Genomic DNA, 16522 nt, shown 5'->3' on the forward strand with positions numbered 1-16522 from the left:
ATGATGATGATCCCATTTGACAGATGAGGAAATGGAGGTTTCCAAAGAATGACTAGTAATCTAATCTGGTTCAAGTATACTGTTCCAGCAGAAGCAGATGAGGCTGGAGAGGTGAGTGGAGCCAGTTCTTGATAGATTTGCTGACCGAAGAGGGAGAGGCTTCACTGCTGGACTGGTGCATCTGCCTTACTGGCTAAACCTGATATTTACGTCTTTTTCCTCCACAAAAGAAAGCAGAATACGCAGATAATAATATAAAATGGTATTGGCTTGTTTGGGGCAAGAAATAAGGTCTACTTCTAAGGGGACTCCTATTTCTGGAGGCTCTAGGGAAGGTTCCACCACTGCGGCTGGTCCAGAGAAAACTCAGTCTTGTTCTTCTGGCCTGCTGAATTCTCCACATCTCTGATTCTTTGGATGGTATTCGGCCAAGGCTCTGATCTCACTACACTTCTCTAGACTTCATTAGTGGCATACACTAGTACCCCAAACCGTATCTTTCATTACACTTCATCAGTGGGGTACACTAGTACCCCACCTCACTATACTTCATTAGTGGGGTACACTAGTACCCCAAACCATAATATCTTTCCTCCCTTTCAAGGCAAGTCCAAGGTTTCCATTTTGCTATGGTCAACTGATGGGGCTGCAGTACAGGAAACCCTAATCACCTCTTCCCTTGCAGGGTTTGGCCAAAATAAGTGAATCAGGTGAAAATGCTCTGGGCAGGCAGCGGCCTCCTTAGACTCCAGGTGGGGAGTCTAGGGTCCTTAGGAAAATATATGGCTCAGTGACGTAAACTCACATTTCTGAAATAAACAACTTCCCTGTGCAGCTCTTTGATGGGTCCTCAAGCCAGGAGCTTTGGCTCCAGACTCAGAATATGCTTTCCACAGCTGGGCGGGGTCAGATGTCTACAAAAGCAGGGCGACCACCCAATTTATTTGGTTTGCAAATTTATTTATTTATTTATTTATTTGAGATGGAGTCTTGCTCTGTCACCCAGGTTGGAGTGCAGTGAAAAGATCTCAGCTCACTGCAACCTCTGCCTCTTGGGCTCAAGTGATTCTCTTGCCTCAGCCTCCTGAGTAGCTGAGATTACAGGTGCGTGCCATCACACCTGGCTAATTTTTGTATTTTTAGCAAAGACGGAGATTCACCAAGTTGGCCAGGCTGGTCTTGAGCTCCTGACCTCAAGTGATCTGCCTGCCTCGGCCTCTCAAAGTGCTGGGATTACAGATGTGCGCCACTGTGCCCAGCTGCAAACTTATCTCTTTACTTCTAGAAGGAAAGCAGCCTTCTCATGAATCCTCAGCAGAAGGAAGTCATCTTCCATGGGTTCCAGAGGATTGGACAGCTCTGGCTGTGCAGACCACAGTAACAGGGAGCCTCAGGGCGGCTGCGCGTTTGGAGAATCCTTGCCGGAGTGCATGTGAGCACAGGGGGTTGGTGGGATTTGAGGCTTTGTAGCACGTCCATCACCATTCTTCAAATTCTGTCCAACATTCAAAGCCTTGGGGTCCCCTTACCCAGGAACAGAGGCAGAAAGAGGGACACAGAAAGGAATAACCAACAATTCAGCTCAACAACCAAACAACAATCATGGTTCCTTTTAGGTATCCACCAAAAGAGCAAACGGGTAAGAGGAGTCAGAAAGATAATGATGGAAGAAAGACCACAATGGCACTCTGTCATACCAGCTGACTTACGCGAGCTTACACAGAGGTTGCTCTGCTGCCCTGCTGCAGGTCCAGAATCTGTGTGGCCCTCAGTTGCATCTCTGATGGGGAATCAGGAGACATTTTGCTGATGAAACCCTCAACTAGATCAATGAAATTCTTTCCAACCTCAGCCAGATCATCAGTTTCCTAAGTTAGAGTGTAGCTCTAAGACATGACAAGACACTAACGGGGCCATCTAGCCTTCTCAGCCAGTCTCTGCAGTGGATATTCTTTTTTCTACCTGCCAGGCTCATTACCTAATTTCTGGCCCCAAAAGCAGTGTTCCGTTCCCTGGCCTGTTGATTTCTGAGCAGCATGTCCCTTCATGTTTTCAAATTGCTTGCAACTCCACAGGTGAAGTAACTTCCTGCCCATCTGTTAGGAGGGATCCCCAAACCTCATGGGGGAAGGAGACCTTCTCCCTGTTGACTCCTGGTGGTTTTTAAGACTGCTGCTCTGACACTGGATTTGGTGGCTTCCTGATTCTGGAATGTGCATTCTGTACAACTCGTACTGAGCTGGAGTGGGCTGCATGTTCTCCCTGCCCCTCTATGTGACTCTCCCATTCCAAGGGATACAGGGCTGGGTCAGGGAGTACTCTCTTAAGAGAGTAACAGGTGGCTCTTCTGCATAGTCCTAAGGTCTGTGCTTTGGTGCAAATGACAGTGCTCTGTGTGTGCATGTGTTAGTGTCTGCTCAACAGGATGTTCACAAATTGAGGGACAAAGGCTTGGCTGGGCAACAAATCCATTCTCACACTAGAGCTGGCTTCCTGGTCACAGGATTGCCCACTGAGGCTGAGAGTCCATCCCTGGGCTCTTGGATTGAATTCCCAGGCTAAAGCCTCGGACAGATAAGTAACATATGAATGTGTTTTCCCCAAATAATATCACTGAACTGTGATAAAAAGGGTGATTTTAGTCACCTTAGGTTGTGAACCTGGTTCTGCTACTTACTCCTTCTGTGATCCCAGGCAAGCCTACTTAACTTCTCTGAGTCTCAGTTTCCTCACGTGACATGGGGAGGGTGGCAGTCACTCCGTGACTGACAGGTTTGGTCCTAAGTGTCTGATACATGTTTTGAACCTTCACTGGGCACCTGGAGAGCAGATTCCAAATCAGCCCAGGGCTATGAGACATATGCCGCCCCTGCTGATACGTGGACAGTGGCATCCAAGACCACCTGTTTCTTGTTCTGTGTATTTCTTATCCACAGTCTCACTCCTGGCTGCTTATTATATCCATAGTCTTCTCCTTCCTGCCTCCAAAATCCCTCTGTAATCTGAAGTTAAGGAAAGGCTCAGATGTCTCTCTTTCCTGGAGTCTGACAGGGACAAGTTCCTCATTCTTAGGCAAGGTTCTAAGCCGGCCCTTCTTAGATCTTGCATCTTGGACAAAGTCCAGGATAAAATACAAAACCGAGGCAGGGGGTTGCCTCAAATCCTCCCCTATCCTTCAACTACCCTCCCACATCCTCCCTTCTCTCTAGGATCCCTGCTGCCCACTCAGCATGCACACAGGATTTGTGGGTTGAGAATCCCCCCGCACTCATTTGTTCTACCTGGGGATTCCTGGCTATTGGGCTATTACCAGCAGGGGCCCCTAACAAGACGATTAAGGCTAATTACAAAGAACCTAATTAACTGGATGAAACGGTGCTGGAACAGTATCCAGAGGAAAACTGTTCTGACCTTCGGTTGCTGGGAAACAGGCTCTGGACTGTGGTTAATTTGGGGACAATCTACAGTGAACCCGGGCAATTAAAAAGAGACATGGAGGGGTGAGAGAAAGTTTGGACACAGTATCTTTTAGAGGGACTTTCTTTCTTAAAACTTCCATTAATAATTTTTTTCTTCTCTTTTTTTTTTTGAGACAGGGTCTCACTCTGTCACCCAGGCTGGAGTGCAGTGGTGTGATCTCCGTTCACTATAGCCTATGCCTCTCGGGTTCAGGTAACTCTCTTGCTCATCCACCCAAGTAGCTGGGATTACAGGCATGCACCACTATGCCCGGCTAATTTTTGTATTTTTAGTAGAGATGGGGGTTCACTATGTTTGCCAGGCTGGTCTCGAACTCCTGAACTTAAGTGATCTGCCTGCCCTAGCCTCCCAAAGTGCTGGGATTACAGGCATAAGCCACCATTCCTGGACCCATTGATAATGTTTTGTAGTTACACAAGACAGACATGTTCATTGTAGAAAAAGGAGGACTGTTTTTACACCAGATTTTCATTTCCACACAGGGTTTTCAATAGCGGGTGAAGGTTGAGTAAGTTTTTGGGGGGTGCAAGGTGAAGAAGGCTGCTACCAAAGTTTTCTCTGTGGGTAAAAAGCGGGAAGCCTCAATCTGAATCCAGAATTTGAGCTTGTCCACTAGGCAATTTTTTTTTTTTTTTAAATTTAAACTAGTGCCATGTTAGGCAAGGTAAAAGAGTATTAACTCAGTCCTACCCTTGAGGGGACCACTGTCTAGCTATAGACATAGGCTAAGGATGCCTGGGAAATGAAATCACAGCTGTGCTTCTTGCAAATTACTCTTTTGAGCGTGTAATTCTGTCTCTTCATTTAACTGGAGCAGCTTCCAAGGCAGAAGAGACCAGTCCTCTCCAACAGAATGAGTAATTCCTCCAGGTCTCCTCTATCTCCACAACTCAGGTCAGGGTTTCAGGACTCAATAGGTGTTTGGGCTATGCTCAGGGCCAATAAATAGACTCTGTTGAACACTTGCCAAGAAGCCAGGGTCAGTTCTAACACCCCTCCACTCTTCACCCATCTGCAGGAATGACCAGTTCAATGAAAAAAGTCAAGCACGCTGCAATGCATCGAATCACAACCAGGCTTCCTCTCCACCCTGACTCCCCCATGCTTGGCCCTTCCCAACCCAAGTGCTAATTGGGAACCACTGCACACAACTGCTAACCACACATGGGTGGGAGGGTGCTGAGAGCAACAGAGGGCTGGACTGTGCATCGTGGTGGGGGTTGAGCGCCAGGAGCCACTGCAACAGAACCTTCCTCTGAGGATCCTGTACAGGGTTCATGTGGCCTTAGCAAGCAGCTTTGGGCGAATTGCCCACCACATCAGTCCTTCCCCTATAGCACATCTCTCCTGGGTGCCAGCACAAGTCACTTCTTCCTTTTCTTAATGAATGGCTTGGAATGGGTGGGAAAGGGAAGATAATGAGTAAAGTAAAGAAGTGATTTTCATAGGCCTGTGTCTTTGTCTTTCTCCCCAAACTTACAGCCTCCCTCCCTGACATGGACAGGCTCAGGCAGGCTTGGGAAACCTGAACTCCCTCTCCAGATAACTAGGAGCCTGGAGAGAAAATTTGGGGCTGGGACTCAGGATGGGTGACACTGGTCACAGCCACAGAGTCAGGAGCCAAAGGAGATCCAGAAGATAGGGTCCCAGCAAGGTGGCAATTAAGCCAACAGGCAGTCACTACTGGGGAGCAACCCAACAGGGCTCAGCACAAAGGCCAAAGCAGAATGTGGCCATAGAGATGGGATTTGCGGACACCTAGGAAGCAAATGAGGGGGTTCAGCAGTGGGGGAAGGAGGTGGTGGCTGGGGCATGTGATGGGGAAGACTCTGCTGCCTCCCCTGTGGCTTAGAAGGAAACTGTTAAGGAGATTGTTTTGGGTCAGACTTTAGAGACCAGTGACCTCTGCCCTTTTTGCTCATACTTCTAGAAAATTCTCTGGGTCCCAGTCTATCATCACTTCCCAGAGAAGGCAAGTGACTGGCAAACATAGACGAGTACACTTCTCTTGGAGACGTCAACCCTTCACAGCTTAGCTCTACCTCTTTTGCCTCCAAGGATTGAAATGATTGCAGAAAACAGCAGAGTCCTTCCTGGTCTGCCGGCTGGGGAAGGGGGCAAGGGACAGGCAAGGAATCAGCTAGAATCCCCTAATCTCAGGAGATCAATTAATTGTTGCAGAGTTTAGGGCCTTTTTGTTTCAAAGTTTTTGGTAACATTTTAGTGTTTTTATTTTGTTTTGACTGGGGTGTGTGGTGTTCCTAGTACACAGCTTTCTGACCTTTTTAATGTCATGATACACGTAAAATACTTGTTTGGTACACTTGGAAAAACCAGAGGAGAACTGTATCCCAGATGAAGCTGCTCACAGCTGGCGCTAACCAGCCCAGAGGCTCCGGTGACCCCAGCCACTCTGAGGGCTGAGGGCAGCAGCATCTCACAGCACTGGTTGGGAAACTCCTTTTAGCCAATCCACTGGCCCACCATCATGCAAAGAAGCTTGAGACAGGCTCCAGGAGGCTGGACAGCCTCTCAGGGTTCAATGGGCAGCAGATGATGCTGGAAATTAAGAGAGAGGACTGAACTGTTTCCATGGCAGATTAGGGAGAACTCCTAAATCTTTCTTTTTTTTTTTTTTTTTTTTTTGAGACGGAGTCTGGCTCTGTGGCCCAGGCTGGAGTGCAGTGGCTGGATCTCAGCTCACTGCAAGCTCCGCCTCCTGGGTTCACGCCGTTCTCCTGCCTCAGCCCCCCAAGTAGCTGGGACTACAGGCGCCCGCCATCTCGCCCGGCTAGTTTTTTGTATTTTTTTTTTTTTTTTTTTTTTGAGACGGAGTCTCGCTCTGTCACCCAGGCTGGAGTGCAGTGGCCGGATCTCAGCTCACTGCAAGCTCCTCCTCTCGGGTTCACGCCATTCTCCTGCCTCAGCCTCCCGAGTAGCTGGGACTACAGGCACCCGCCACTTCGCCCGGCTAGTTTTTTGTATTTTTTAGTAGAGACGGGGTTTCACCGTATTAGCCAGGATGGTCTCAATCTCCTGACCTCATGATCCGCCCATCTCGGCCTCCCAAAGTGCTGGGATTACAGGCTTGAGCCACCGCGCCCGGCCATTTTTTGTATTTTTTTTAGTAGAGATGGGGTTTCACCGAGTTAGCCAGGATGGTCTTGATCTCCTGACCTCGTGATCCGCCCGTCTGGGCCTCCCAAAGTGCTGGGATTACAGGCTTGAGCCACCGCGCCCGGCCGAGAACTCCTAAATCTTTCTACCCACACTTGGGACAGACACCAAGCAGGAAATGATGGAGACAACATTAAGAAGCTGGCTCCTTTAGGCCACTGGAGAAGCGATGAATTTCTTATTCCATACATCTACTCTGTACTGGCCTAGTTCCAGGAGTGACCTACAGGCAGACATCTTGGGCTTACTGTCCTCGGAAGAAGGGCTTTGAGGTCTACCTTGTGATGACAGGCAGGAAGGCTCGTTCATGAAAGAGGAGGAGCACAGTAGGTGAGGCAAATATTGGTGGAGAAAGCAAGCTAGTATTTGTACAGAAGCCCTCACTGGGCTGCCCGGACCAAAGACTGGAAAAGGTATAGCTAGGTCCCCAAGCCCACATATTTGGCACCTGCCTAGGCAGGGTCTGCCCAGAGCACCAAAGAAACCCTCAAGTGATTAAAAATCAAGAGGCACTGAAAATTCAGCCCCCTCCAAAATAAAGAACCAGTGTAGGTTCGTGGAGACCCTCAGAAGGAACAGTTAGTACATGGAAATGAAAATGTTGACCTCAGTGTCACTGGTCACTTCTTAGGCTCTCCAACCTATTTCCTTCACTCTTCACAATTCTCAGTCCATTTCAATCTTGAAGGTGTCTTCTACTTCCCTCTTTTTGTGGTATTGTCATTAATTCACATACAAAACCCTGCGTGTATGAAGTCTTTCCTGTCAGTGTGATCCATTATTTAATAATTGCCTCCTCCTCAGAGCCTCTAAGCTGTGCAACATGGGACTCTGTCCATGTCTGTCATAGTCACTGATGCATTTCAGTGTTTAGCAAGTCCCTTGTACACAGTAAGTGTTCAAAAAATAATTGTTGGATAAATGAGTAATAAATGCTATTAGGATGTGCCAGGCATTGGGCTACATATACCATCTCTAATCTCACAAAAACACTATGAGGGATGGAATACAAGTCTCATTTTACAGGTGAGAAAACCAAGGCTGCAGAAGACCACGGTACTTGGCCAAGGGGTACAGTAGAATCTGAACCCATGGCTACTGATTCCAAAATCAGGGGGCTGCTGATTGTACCTTCTGTGGCTCTCTCTGGTCTCATGCACTAGTCTCCTTGCCACATGTGCAGGCACTGGCCACTATCACCCAGGTCTTGGCACACCCACAAGGGGCAGGAGCTTATGCCAACAGACAAAATGCCAACAGTGCCAAAGCAACAGACATAGCTCTGCCTTAGGAGGCCTTGAGATCACAAGTGTGATTAGGACAGAACCGGTGTTATCCATTACCAGAAAGTGACACAACCAAACATGCAAGCAACCCACTGTCAGGAGGCAACAGGGCACAGGGCTCCTGGCAACCTACCGGCATAGTGGTAATTTGCTAAAGGATGACATTTTAACCTGACCGGCTTCCGCAGCAGCAGCATTTCCAGAGCAACCTGCAGACCCGGGGGAGAGAAAAGTCAAGAGTCAGTAATAGGTCTGTGTGTCTTACGGAGACCAGCCACTCAAAGGGGAAATGGAGTTAGCACTGTGGAGGCCAGGGGTGGGGGCACTGGAAGGAAACCCAGAGGGAGACTACCCTAACTAGGGTTTCATGTCTGTTCAGCAGCCAGTAAGACTCTCATTCTAACACCCTCCCCATCCAGGCCTGAAGCCAGTTGTTCATGTCACAGGAAAACAGAAAGACCTGACTCTTCCTTGGTAAAATCCCACCAGCCCCAGAGATGGGTGGGGCCTCCTCTGACTGGAGGCTGAGTCTTTGGGCAAGGGTTCCGAGGAAATGAGTGGGTGATCTGTAACTGTTTTACAGAAAAATCATGTTTCATTACAGCTGAACATAAACAGCTGCATCAGTAACAACTGTACTATGCACACACCATCCGTCCAGAGAGCCTAGCTAAATAAACTGTTTCAAATCAGCCTTCTTCAGCCTTAGTAGCTTTTTAAAAGATGCCACAGGCAGAGTTGAACAGCAGATAGGTTCCGGGCAGAGCAGGGCCTAGAATCTTGCTACTCCAAGTGTGGTCCATAGAACAGGAGTACCTCCCTCACCTGGGAGCTAGTCAGAAAGGCAGAGCTGGGCCCTACTCCCAAGCCTCTGAATCAGAATCTGTATTTTTAACAAGATTCCCCAGGTGCTGTATATGCACATTAAAAGTTTGAGAAGTGCTGTTCTGCCACACTGATCTGAAAGTCTTAAGGACGGTTCTCCAGCATTCTAGGAAATACTTGAAGGGTATCATAGTATTGGGACATTTACTTTCACATTTTCATAAAATCAAAATGCAGGAAGCTAGATCTACTACCATGTATTTATATAAAGGGGAAACAGAGGTTAGTGATTGAGTGATCTGGTCAGAAGTCCAGGTTGAGGCTGGGTGCGGTGGCCCATGCCTGTAATCCCAGCACTTTGGGAGGCCAAGGTGGGAGGATCACCTGAGGTCAGGAGTTCGAGACCAGCCTGGCCAATATGATGAAACCCCATCTCTACTGAAAATACAAAAACTAACCAGGCATGGTGGCATGCACCAGTAATCCCAGCTACTAGCAAGGCTGAGGAAGAATCGCTTGAACCCGGGAGGCAGAGGTTGTGGTGAGCTGAGATCGTGCCACTGCACCCAGCCTGGGTGTCCACCTTTAAAAAAAGGCCGGGCGCAGTGGCTCACACCTGTAATCCCAGCACTCTGGGAGGCCAAGGTGGGTGGATCACCTGAGGTCAGAAGTTCGAGACCAGACTCAACGTGGAGAAACCCCCGTCTCTACTAAAAATACAAAATTAGCCGGGCGTGGTGGTGCATGCCTGTAATCCCAGCTACTCGGGAGGCTGAGGCAGGAGAATTGCTTGAACCTGGGAGGTGGAGGTTGTGGTGAGCTGAGATCGTGCCATTGCACTCCAGCCTGGGCAACAAGAGTGAAACTCTGTCTCAAAAAAAAAAAAAAAAGGAAGTCCAGGTTGAGCAGGTCAACCATTAGCTCTGATTTTAGGAAGACAGCACTAAGGCCTGGGTTTGGGAACATCTGCAGAACTGTGTTAAAAGTGGAAGAATGGAACCAGTTGGTGAACAGTAAACACTTCATTTTGGTTAGATGAGAAAAGAGTTCTATAAACATCAAACTTTGGCTGATTTCCATAGTAGGGAAGAATAATCAGCAGAGTATGATAGGCTATTTTAGACCAACTTCTGCTTCAGTAAAGCCTTCTACCTCCATCACTGGAGAGACTCAGTTTTCTGAAGTGAAATACAAGACGAGGAAAAGAAATTCTAATGTCCTAGGACAGATATACCCACAGTTCTAACTTTAGGAACAGATGTGGAAACAGAAGTCCAGTTGGAGATTTTTTTCTATAGGCTTTAACATCCTGACTTACTCACTGAGGGAAGGAATAGGGAGGCATGCTGATTGGTCATCACACGCTGACCGGCCATTACAAATTGGTTGTATGGTACATGAGACAATATTGAAACTTGAGAAAATATTCTTCAGGAATTTGTAAAGCCTCTTTTTCATGGTTCCTTACCATTACATCACCTTTGGCCTCAAACAGAGAGTGCAAAGCAAATTCAGAATTGGTCCCTCCACCTGGCAATGCACTGGAACAGCACAAATGCAGAAGATTCTCCACTGTTGGGAATAAGGAGAAGCCAGTGCATCAGAGAGAGCTAAGTGTAATGGAAAACACACCAATCCCAGAGCCAGTGATCCCAGTGAGAGAATCAAACCTCTCCCACCCAGCTCTTCCCATAGGCCAATACCTCTTTGCTGGAGGTCATGGTTTTCTAGTTCTGGCCAGGGCTTCCATACCAGTGTGGCCTTGTGTGTGTCCTGGGCCAGGGCAGAGATATCTTGGAGTTCAGGGATTTCTGCTTGGAATCTCAAGCCAATGTTGATGCGTCTTTAAATGACAAGAAGAAAAACAACAATGTGGTCTTCAAGTTGATGGCTCAGGCCAAGGGCAACTGTCAGGAACTTGAAAAAGAAGGAAACTAGTTCTTTCTACAAGAATGCAGGGGCATTTCCTCAGAGTGTGACCCTAAGATTCCACACACGGCTTTTTTGCTGGGATAAGGAACAGCTTTAAGATTAGGGAGAAATATTTTAGGAGCAAGAAGGCAGTTGGCCTGGGGCTTTTACGGCTCCCCGTAACTGGGAGAGGGAGGGTGATTAATTCCAAGAGAACAGTTTCCCAGAGCATGGCCAATGGTGCCATTTAACCACACAAAAAAGGGGACAAATACAAAGCATTCATTTCATTTTTTTGTCTCTTTCAGATCACTTTCACAGACATTATCCCATCCGAACCTCACAGAGATCTGCGACGTAAGCAAGCTGTAATAATTACTCCCATTTGACGAGTCCACTAAAGCCTAGAAAGGTTAACTGGATCAAGATCAAATTACAAAATGGTGTTGGAACTCAGGTGTTCTGATTCCTGACTCAATCTACTCATCACTCTACCACCTGGCCTCTTTTCTGTGCCTATTCATGAAGATAACCACCTTTGCCTCTCCTAATACCACCCACTGCCTATGCAAAATTAAAGTACTTAACAAGCCCATTTGGAGGATGGGCCAAGAATGGACGGGGAGGGGGAAGTGAGGACATTCAGAAGGTGCCTCTTAAAGAATGAGGGAGATGCCTGTATCACTGGGGATGAGAAAGCACTGCCTGTGGAGCCAGACATAGGGACGCTAGGCTCTCTGAATACAGGGCTTCATGCTTTGACCATGTATCTAGTCTTTGGCAAAGGCCTTAAAATACTGGCACCATTGTGTAGGGAAACAACAGTACTCAAGAAATAACCACAATCCTACAATTTCTACAACTGCTCTCTCAGTGTAATCCTCTGACTACAAAAGTATTAACTACACTTCTCAAGAAGCTGAAGCTTCTGTTCGAAAGAGTAATTGACTTTTCCTTACGGTTCAACATCTACAGTCTGCTCTCCAGGCCCTGGGGTGACCGTCACGTTGCTGCCATCGATGCTGTCTAAAACACAAAAATCAGAGGTCAACAGGGAAGGAAAGTTGAAAAAGACTAAAGCAAATGAGCAGTTACCTAACCAGCCATAACAGAGCTCCTCTCCTACCCAACTCCTGCCAGAGTTACCCCTGACAGTTTCCAGGGAGCTGGGTGGAGTATGGTGCTAAATAACTTACGATTACCCATTGCTCACACAGGGTGAGGAGAAGCCAGCTGTCCCACAATGGTCTGCTAAGCCGTACGATTTCTATGCAATTATTCTTTCTTCAGAAAGAGAGTCTATCCTATCTATGCTTGATTTTCATAAAGCATGCTAAAATGTCAAGGCTTGATCTTGCATGTAATACCTAATCTTATTTGTACATCTACTGAGTATATTTTCTTTTTTTTTGAGATGTCTGGCTTCTTTGCCCGGGCGGGAGTGCCGTGGCGCGATATTGGCTCACTGCAGCCTCTGCTTCTCAGGTTCAAGAGATTCTCCTGCCTTAGCCTCCTGAGTAGCTGGAACTACAGGTGCCTGCCACCACATCCCGTTTTTTTTTTTTTTTGAGACGGAGTTTTGCTCTCGTCCCCCAGGCTAGAGCGCAGTAGCTTGATCTCGGCTCACTGCAACCTCTGCCTCCCAGGTTTAAGCGATTCTCCTGCCTCAGCTTCCCAAGTAGCTGGGATTACAGGTGCGCGCCACCATTCCTGGCTAATTTTTATATTTTTAGTAGAGACAGGGTTTCACCATGTTGGCTAGGCTGGTGTCCAACTCCCGCCTCAAGTGATCCACCCGCTTTGGCCTCCAAAAGCACTGGGATCACAGGCGTGAATCACCGCGCCCGGCCTCATTTTTTTCTCTCTTGCACGATCATTGCTGGCAGTCTTAGAAAGTGGGTGAACATTTCAACTGTTTCCTTATCCCAGAGACTGTAGTGATCAGTTTATGCATCTGTCTCCCAATTAGACTGCGATTCCCTTGAGGATAAGGGCTATGTATTCCAAGTCTTTCTTAACACCCAGCAGTGTGTGCTACATACAGTCAATACTCCGCAAAAGTCTGTGGGATAAATGGGAAAGCTAAAGAAAACGAGGTCTCCCAGGACTCTACCCAGCACCCAGAGCCCAGGAGGACGCTAAAGGGGTGACTCACTGGAGCGACACAGCAGCACCCGTGGCGTGGGCGTCAGGGGCGTCAGGGGCAGCTGCGGGTGGGCGCCAGGGCCGTGGCCGGAGATGACATTGCTGAAGAGCCCTGAGCCCTGGCGCACTGGGCTCAGCATGGGTGGGGGCGTGTAAGGGGGCAGCTCGTGGGTGGGGTCCAGGAGCAGGTGATCCCCGAGGACGCGCGGAGAGCGCAGCTGGCTCTGGTACAGGGTGGCGCCCGAGTAGGAGGCGGCGGGGTTCGGGTTGTAGGAGGGCGGCGGCGGGATGAAGAGTGGTTCCGGCCGGTGCCGGAACTTTTTCTTCTCCTGCACGGTCTTGAGGGGCTCCTCGGCTTTGGGCACGCTGGGCTGATGCTTCCTGGGGATTTCCTAAAACGGGAACAACGATCTGATTCGAATACTTCAGCTTGCCCCGCAGGCCATTTCCCCAGGTTCAGGGAAGAGGGCCTTCTACCGTCTAAGCAGAGAGCCCTTCTGCTTGACCACCGCCCCCCCCCCCCCCCGCCCCCACACTGACCACATCCATTTCAGGGAAAGCGAGTTCTGGTTGCTAGACTCAGGAGAAAACTAAGGTTTTGGAAGAAATCCCCAATTTCTGAAAGAGCTGGGGGTGGTAGGAATAGTGGGTGGGCAATAAATAATAAATTCAAATTCTTTATTGCTTATCACTACATTCCCATCTGTTTGAATGGAATCCAGCTGAGTGGGCTCTTTAATTCCCCCACCGCTCCCCAGGGACGGACATCAGGAACAGATACCACATGTTCCGAGAAGGGGACTGAATAATCTCTTCAGGGAAGCTGGGACCGAGACCTGTGAGGCAGGAAGTGGGGGTTCAAGCCTAGCCAAGGTTCCCAAGGCCAGCGACCCACACCAGGCTCTCCTGGGTCACTTTCAGCACGGGGGAGCGCCCTCGATGACCTCTAAGGGCCCTTCCATGTGCTCACCTAAAAACGGATCTGGTTAACCTCCCCCGTCACCACCCTCACTATTGCTCCCAGAACTCGTAGCTTATTTGTAGCAAACTCTTCTCTGAGGTTGGCTTCCTGTCAGGAGAGTTAGTTTATTTTAATGGCAGCGGAACCAAGCATAGTCTGGAAGGAGGATCTGCCACATGGATACATATATACTAATAAGTAAACATAGGCACGTAAACAGATGAGCAGGGCATGCCAAAGCCAAACAGAAACAGACTCGGGTGGTGTGGTAGCATCAGCCCAGAAAAGTCGAGAGCTGGGTGTGGCTGCAGAGGCGGTGTGGTTGGGAGGGGCCACGGGGATACCTGAGGGAAGGTTCTGGGCAGTCTTGGGTGCCCTCTCAGGCCCTGCAGGCCAGGGACCAGTCACAGCTGCAGGTCCTGGAGACTCCTGAGCCCAGGGTGGCGCCTGGGTAGGAAGCAGCAGGGGGTGATGGGAAGGGCTGACCACGGTCATGTGACCTGCCCCATGGGCTCCTCTGCTCTGGACTCCTCTCTCTCCAGAGCTTCAGGCTCTGCCCCCTTACGTTTCTCCCTCAGCTTCTCTGCCTTCCATGGTGCCATCCTGGCCTCTAGGAGGGGAGTCTAGGGAGGCAGAGAGTGGGGAAAGGAGGAGCGGGCAGAGGGTCCCAGGCTCCCGGCTCCAGAGTGAGGTTCCTAACCCCCGTCCCCACCCCGGCTCACCCCCAGGGGGCCCTCCTTAGGCCAGCGCGCTCAACTGCCTCCTCTCTCCACCAGAGGGCTCCTCAGCGCCTGAGGCTGAGGCGAGAGAGGGGCTGGGGAGAATGGGGGAAGGAGACTTGGGCCCCTCACAAGGGGAGCAGCCCGAAGATACACCCTGTTCCCGGGTAACAGATAAAGTCATCCAAGAACATGCAGACCTCATACGATCTCAACACGGCACTGCAATCCAGACCTCTGATCACAGGGCCAGAGGTCCCTTTTGGGCTCCTTCTCCTCCAGCTTCTTGTCCTGTTACTCCAGCTCTAAACCTGGATTTTCCAATCCTCCAGGCAAGGCTCTGAGCCACTGGGCCAGAGAAGCCACCCAGGATGTCAAGTCTGGTTGTCAATTGAGAGGAAGCACTTACAGTGTTCCATTTCACCAAGCTATTTGGACACTTTGGGGGTGAGGCCAACAACTGAAAACTTTAAAAAGCTGCCCACCGAGAAGGCTGAGAACCACTGATGAGTCCAACCCCACCAAGGTCAGGGGAGTAAACTGAGGCTCTGAGTGGGGGCAGGTCCCAGCTGTCTTCATCCCAGCTGGCTAGGAGCCAAGCTGAGATGGGCACTCGGGGCTCCTTCCTGGATGTTTTAATTGCTTTACATCAAGTGCCAGGGCCTTGTTCACATGTATTCAGTCTCACCTACATGCTTCCACTTCAGCCTATCGCCCCCACCAACAAGGTCTCTCTCACCCTTCCATTAAGCCAAGGTCATCTCTTCCTTCAAAACCCTGCTCAGAACTCTAATGATGATCTCCTGAGCAAACTCCCTTGCCCCTCCCCAGTCCCTAATGACTTTGGCTACCCTGGTGTGTTCTCATCCAGTCACACCTGAGGCATCCATTTCTTGTCTGCCCCTGTCTTTCTCTTACCATCTTGAATGGGTAGGTGGGTGGGGTGTGTGCCTGGGACTCTGACTCCCATGTAACTATGAACCCTTAATTCAGAGTTCCCCAAGGGAACTGTTTCCCCAAGGAGACACTGTTTCTCCCACCAAATCAGGAACTTCCCTGGGCAAAGAAGGAGCTTGGATGTGTCATTTCATCTCTGCCTGTTGCTGACCCCCAAGCCCTGACAGCTTATGAGAATCTTCCCCTCAGTTCTCCATCAGTTTCTTTTCTTTTGAGGACTTGGTGTTACGTAGATAACCATAAAGGCTTTTTTCTGGACTTTTCTAGTTCTTTTCATTATCTTCTCTCCCTCTATCCTGGCCCAGCCTACCCTTATGCCTCCTGGATTCTCAGCAGCTGCCTATTCCTAAGGACAAATATGACCCAACATACCACTTTGTGGGGAGGGGGTAGGTTTGATATTCCCAACCACACAGGTCACAAATTCCCTAGGGGCCGAGAGAGAGACAGAGAGAGAGAGAGACAGACAGACAGAGAGACAAACCCTTCCCAGAGCCAAGTTAAGCTGTTTGAGTGAAGCACTTAGAATTAGAGAAAGGACAACAGTGAGTGAGAAAAACAAATCTCTTTGCTTTCCTGAGATTAGGCTCTCAGTGGAACTACTTTGGGAACTTTAACGAATTAGGTTTTCCAGGGTATTTAAGCAGACAAAATATTAAGCATCTGGTAAGGCTGATTGTCAGAATGGATGCCAGGGCTATTGCCTGGAAGCCTGCTGCGACAGTGTTTACCTCTTTGGTTGTGGATTTGGGAGATCTGGAGATCCTGGGGAAGGGGCCAGGGCCTGGGGCAACAGCTGCTTACTTTCTGGGATAGAGTACTTCCATATTTCAATAATGGCTATGATTGTCCCAGTGATTCCCAGCTGAATGATCATCTCTGTTTAAACCTGGGAACACTTTCGGGTCTCTCAGAATCTAACCCAGGCCATTAGTCTGGCATTTAATGGGCAGCAGGCAGTGTGAACAAGGATGGGGTTCCCAATGTGGCCATGGGGGTTCAGCCCTGAGAGACCAAGCCATGTCTGAGCTCAGGTCAGTGACTCTGGAAGGGCTGCCCCA

At 49.2% G+C, this 16522-nt stretch overlaps 1 protein-coding gene across 12 annotated transcripts in view; it reads right to left on the reverse strand.

The window, feature by feature from the left end:
* TRERF1 (transcriptional regulating factor 1) overlaps positions 1–16522 on the reverse strand; it is a 227846-nt gene that overhangs the window by 21441 nt on the left and 189883 nt on the right. For all 12 annotated transcript variants that reach the window (XM_050789434.1, XM_050789433.1, XM_050789437.1 and 9 more), the window contains 5 exons: positions 12835–13216; positions 11639–11705; positions 10472–10611; positions 10237–10340; positions 8077–8152 (listed from right to left, as the gene is read on the reverse strand). In XM_050789434.1, the coding sequence (XP_050645391.1) occupies positions 8077–8152; positions 10237–10340; positions 10472–10611; positions 11639–11705; positions 12835–13216 (769 nt within the window). The remainder of the gene's footprint in view (positions 1–8076; positions 8153–10236; positions 10341–10471; positions 10612–11638; positions 11706–12834; positions 13217–16522) is intronic.

This window comes from Macaca thibetana, chromosome 4, assembly GCF_024542745.1.
Source record: "Macaca thibetana thibetana isolate TM-01 chromosome 4, ASM2454274v1, whole genome shotgun sequence".
Taxonomy (NCBI): Eukaryota; Metazoa; Chordata; class Mammalia; order Primates; family Cercopithecidae; genus Macaca; species Macaca thibetana.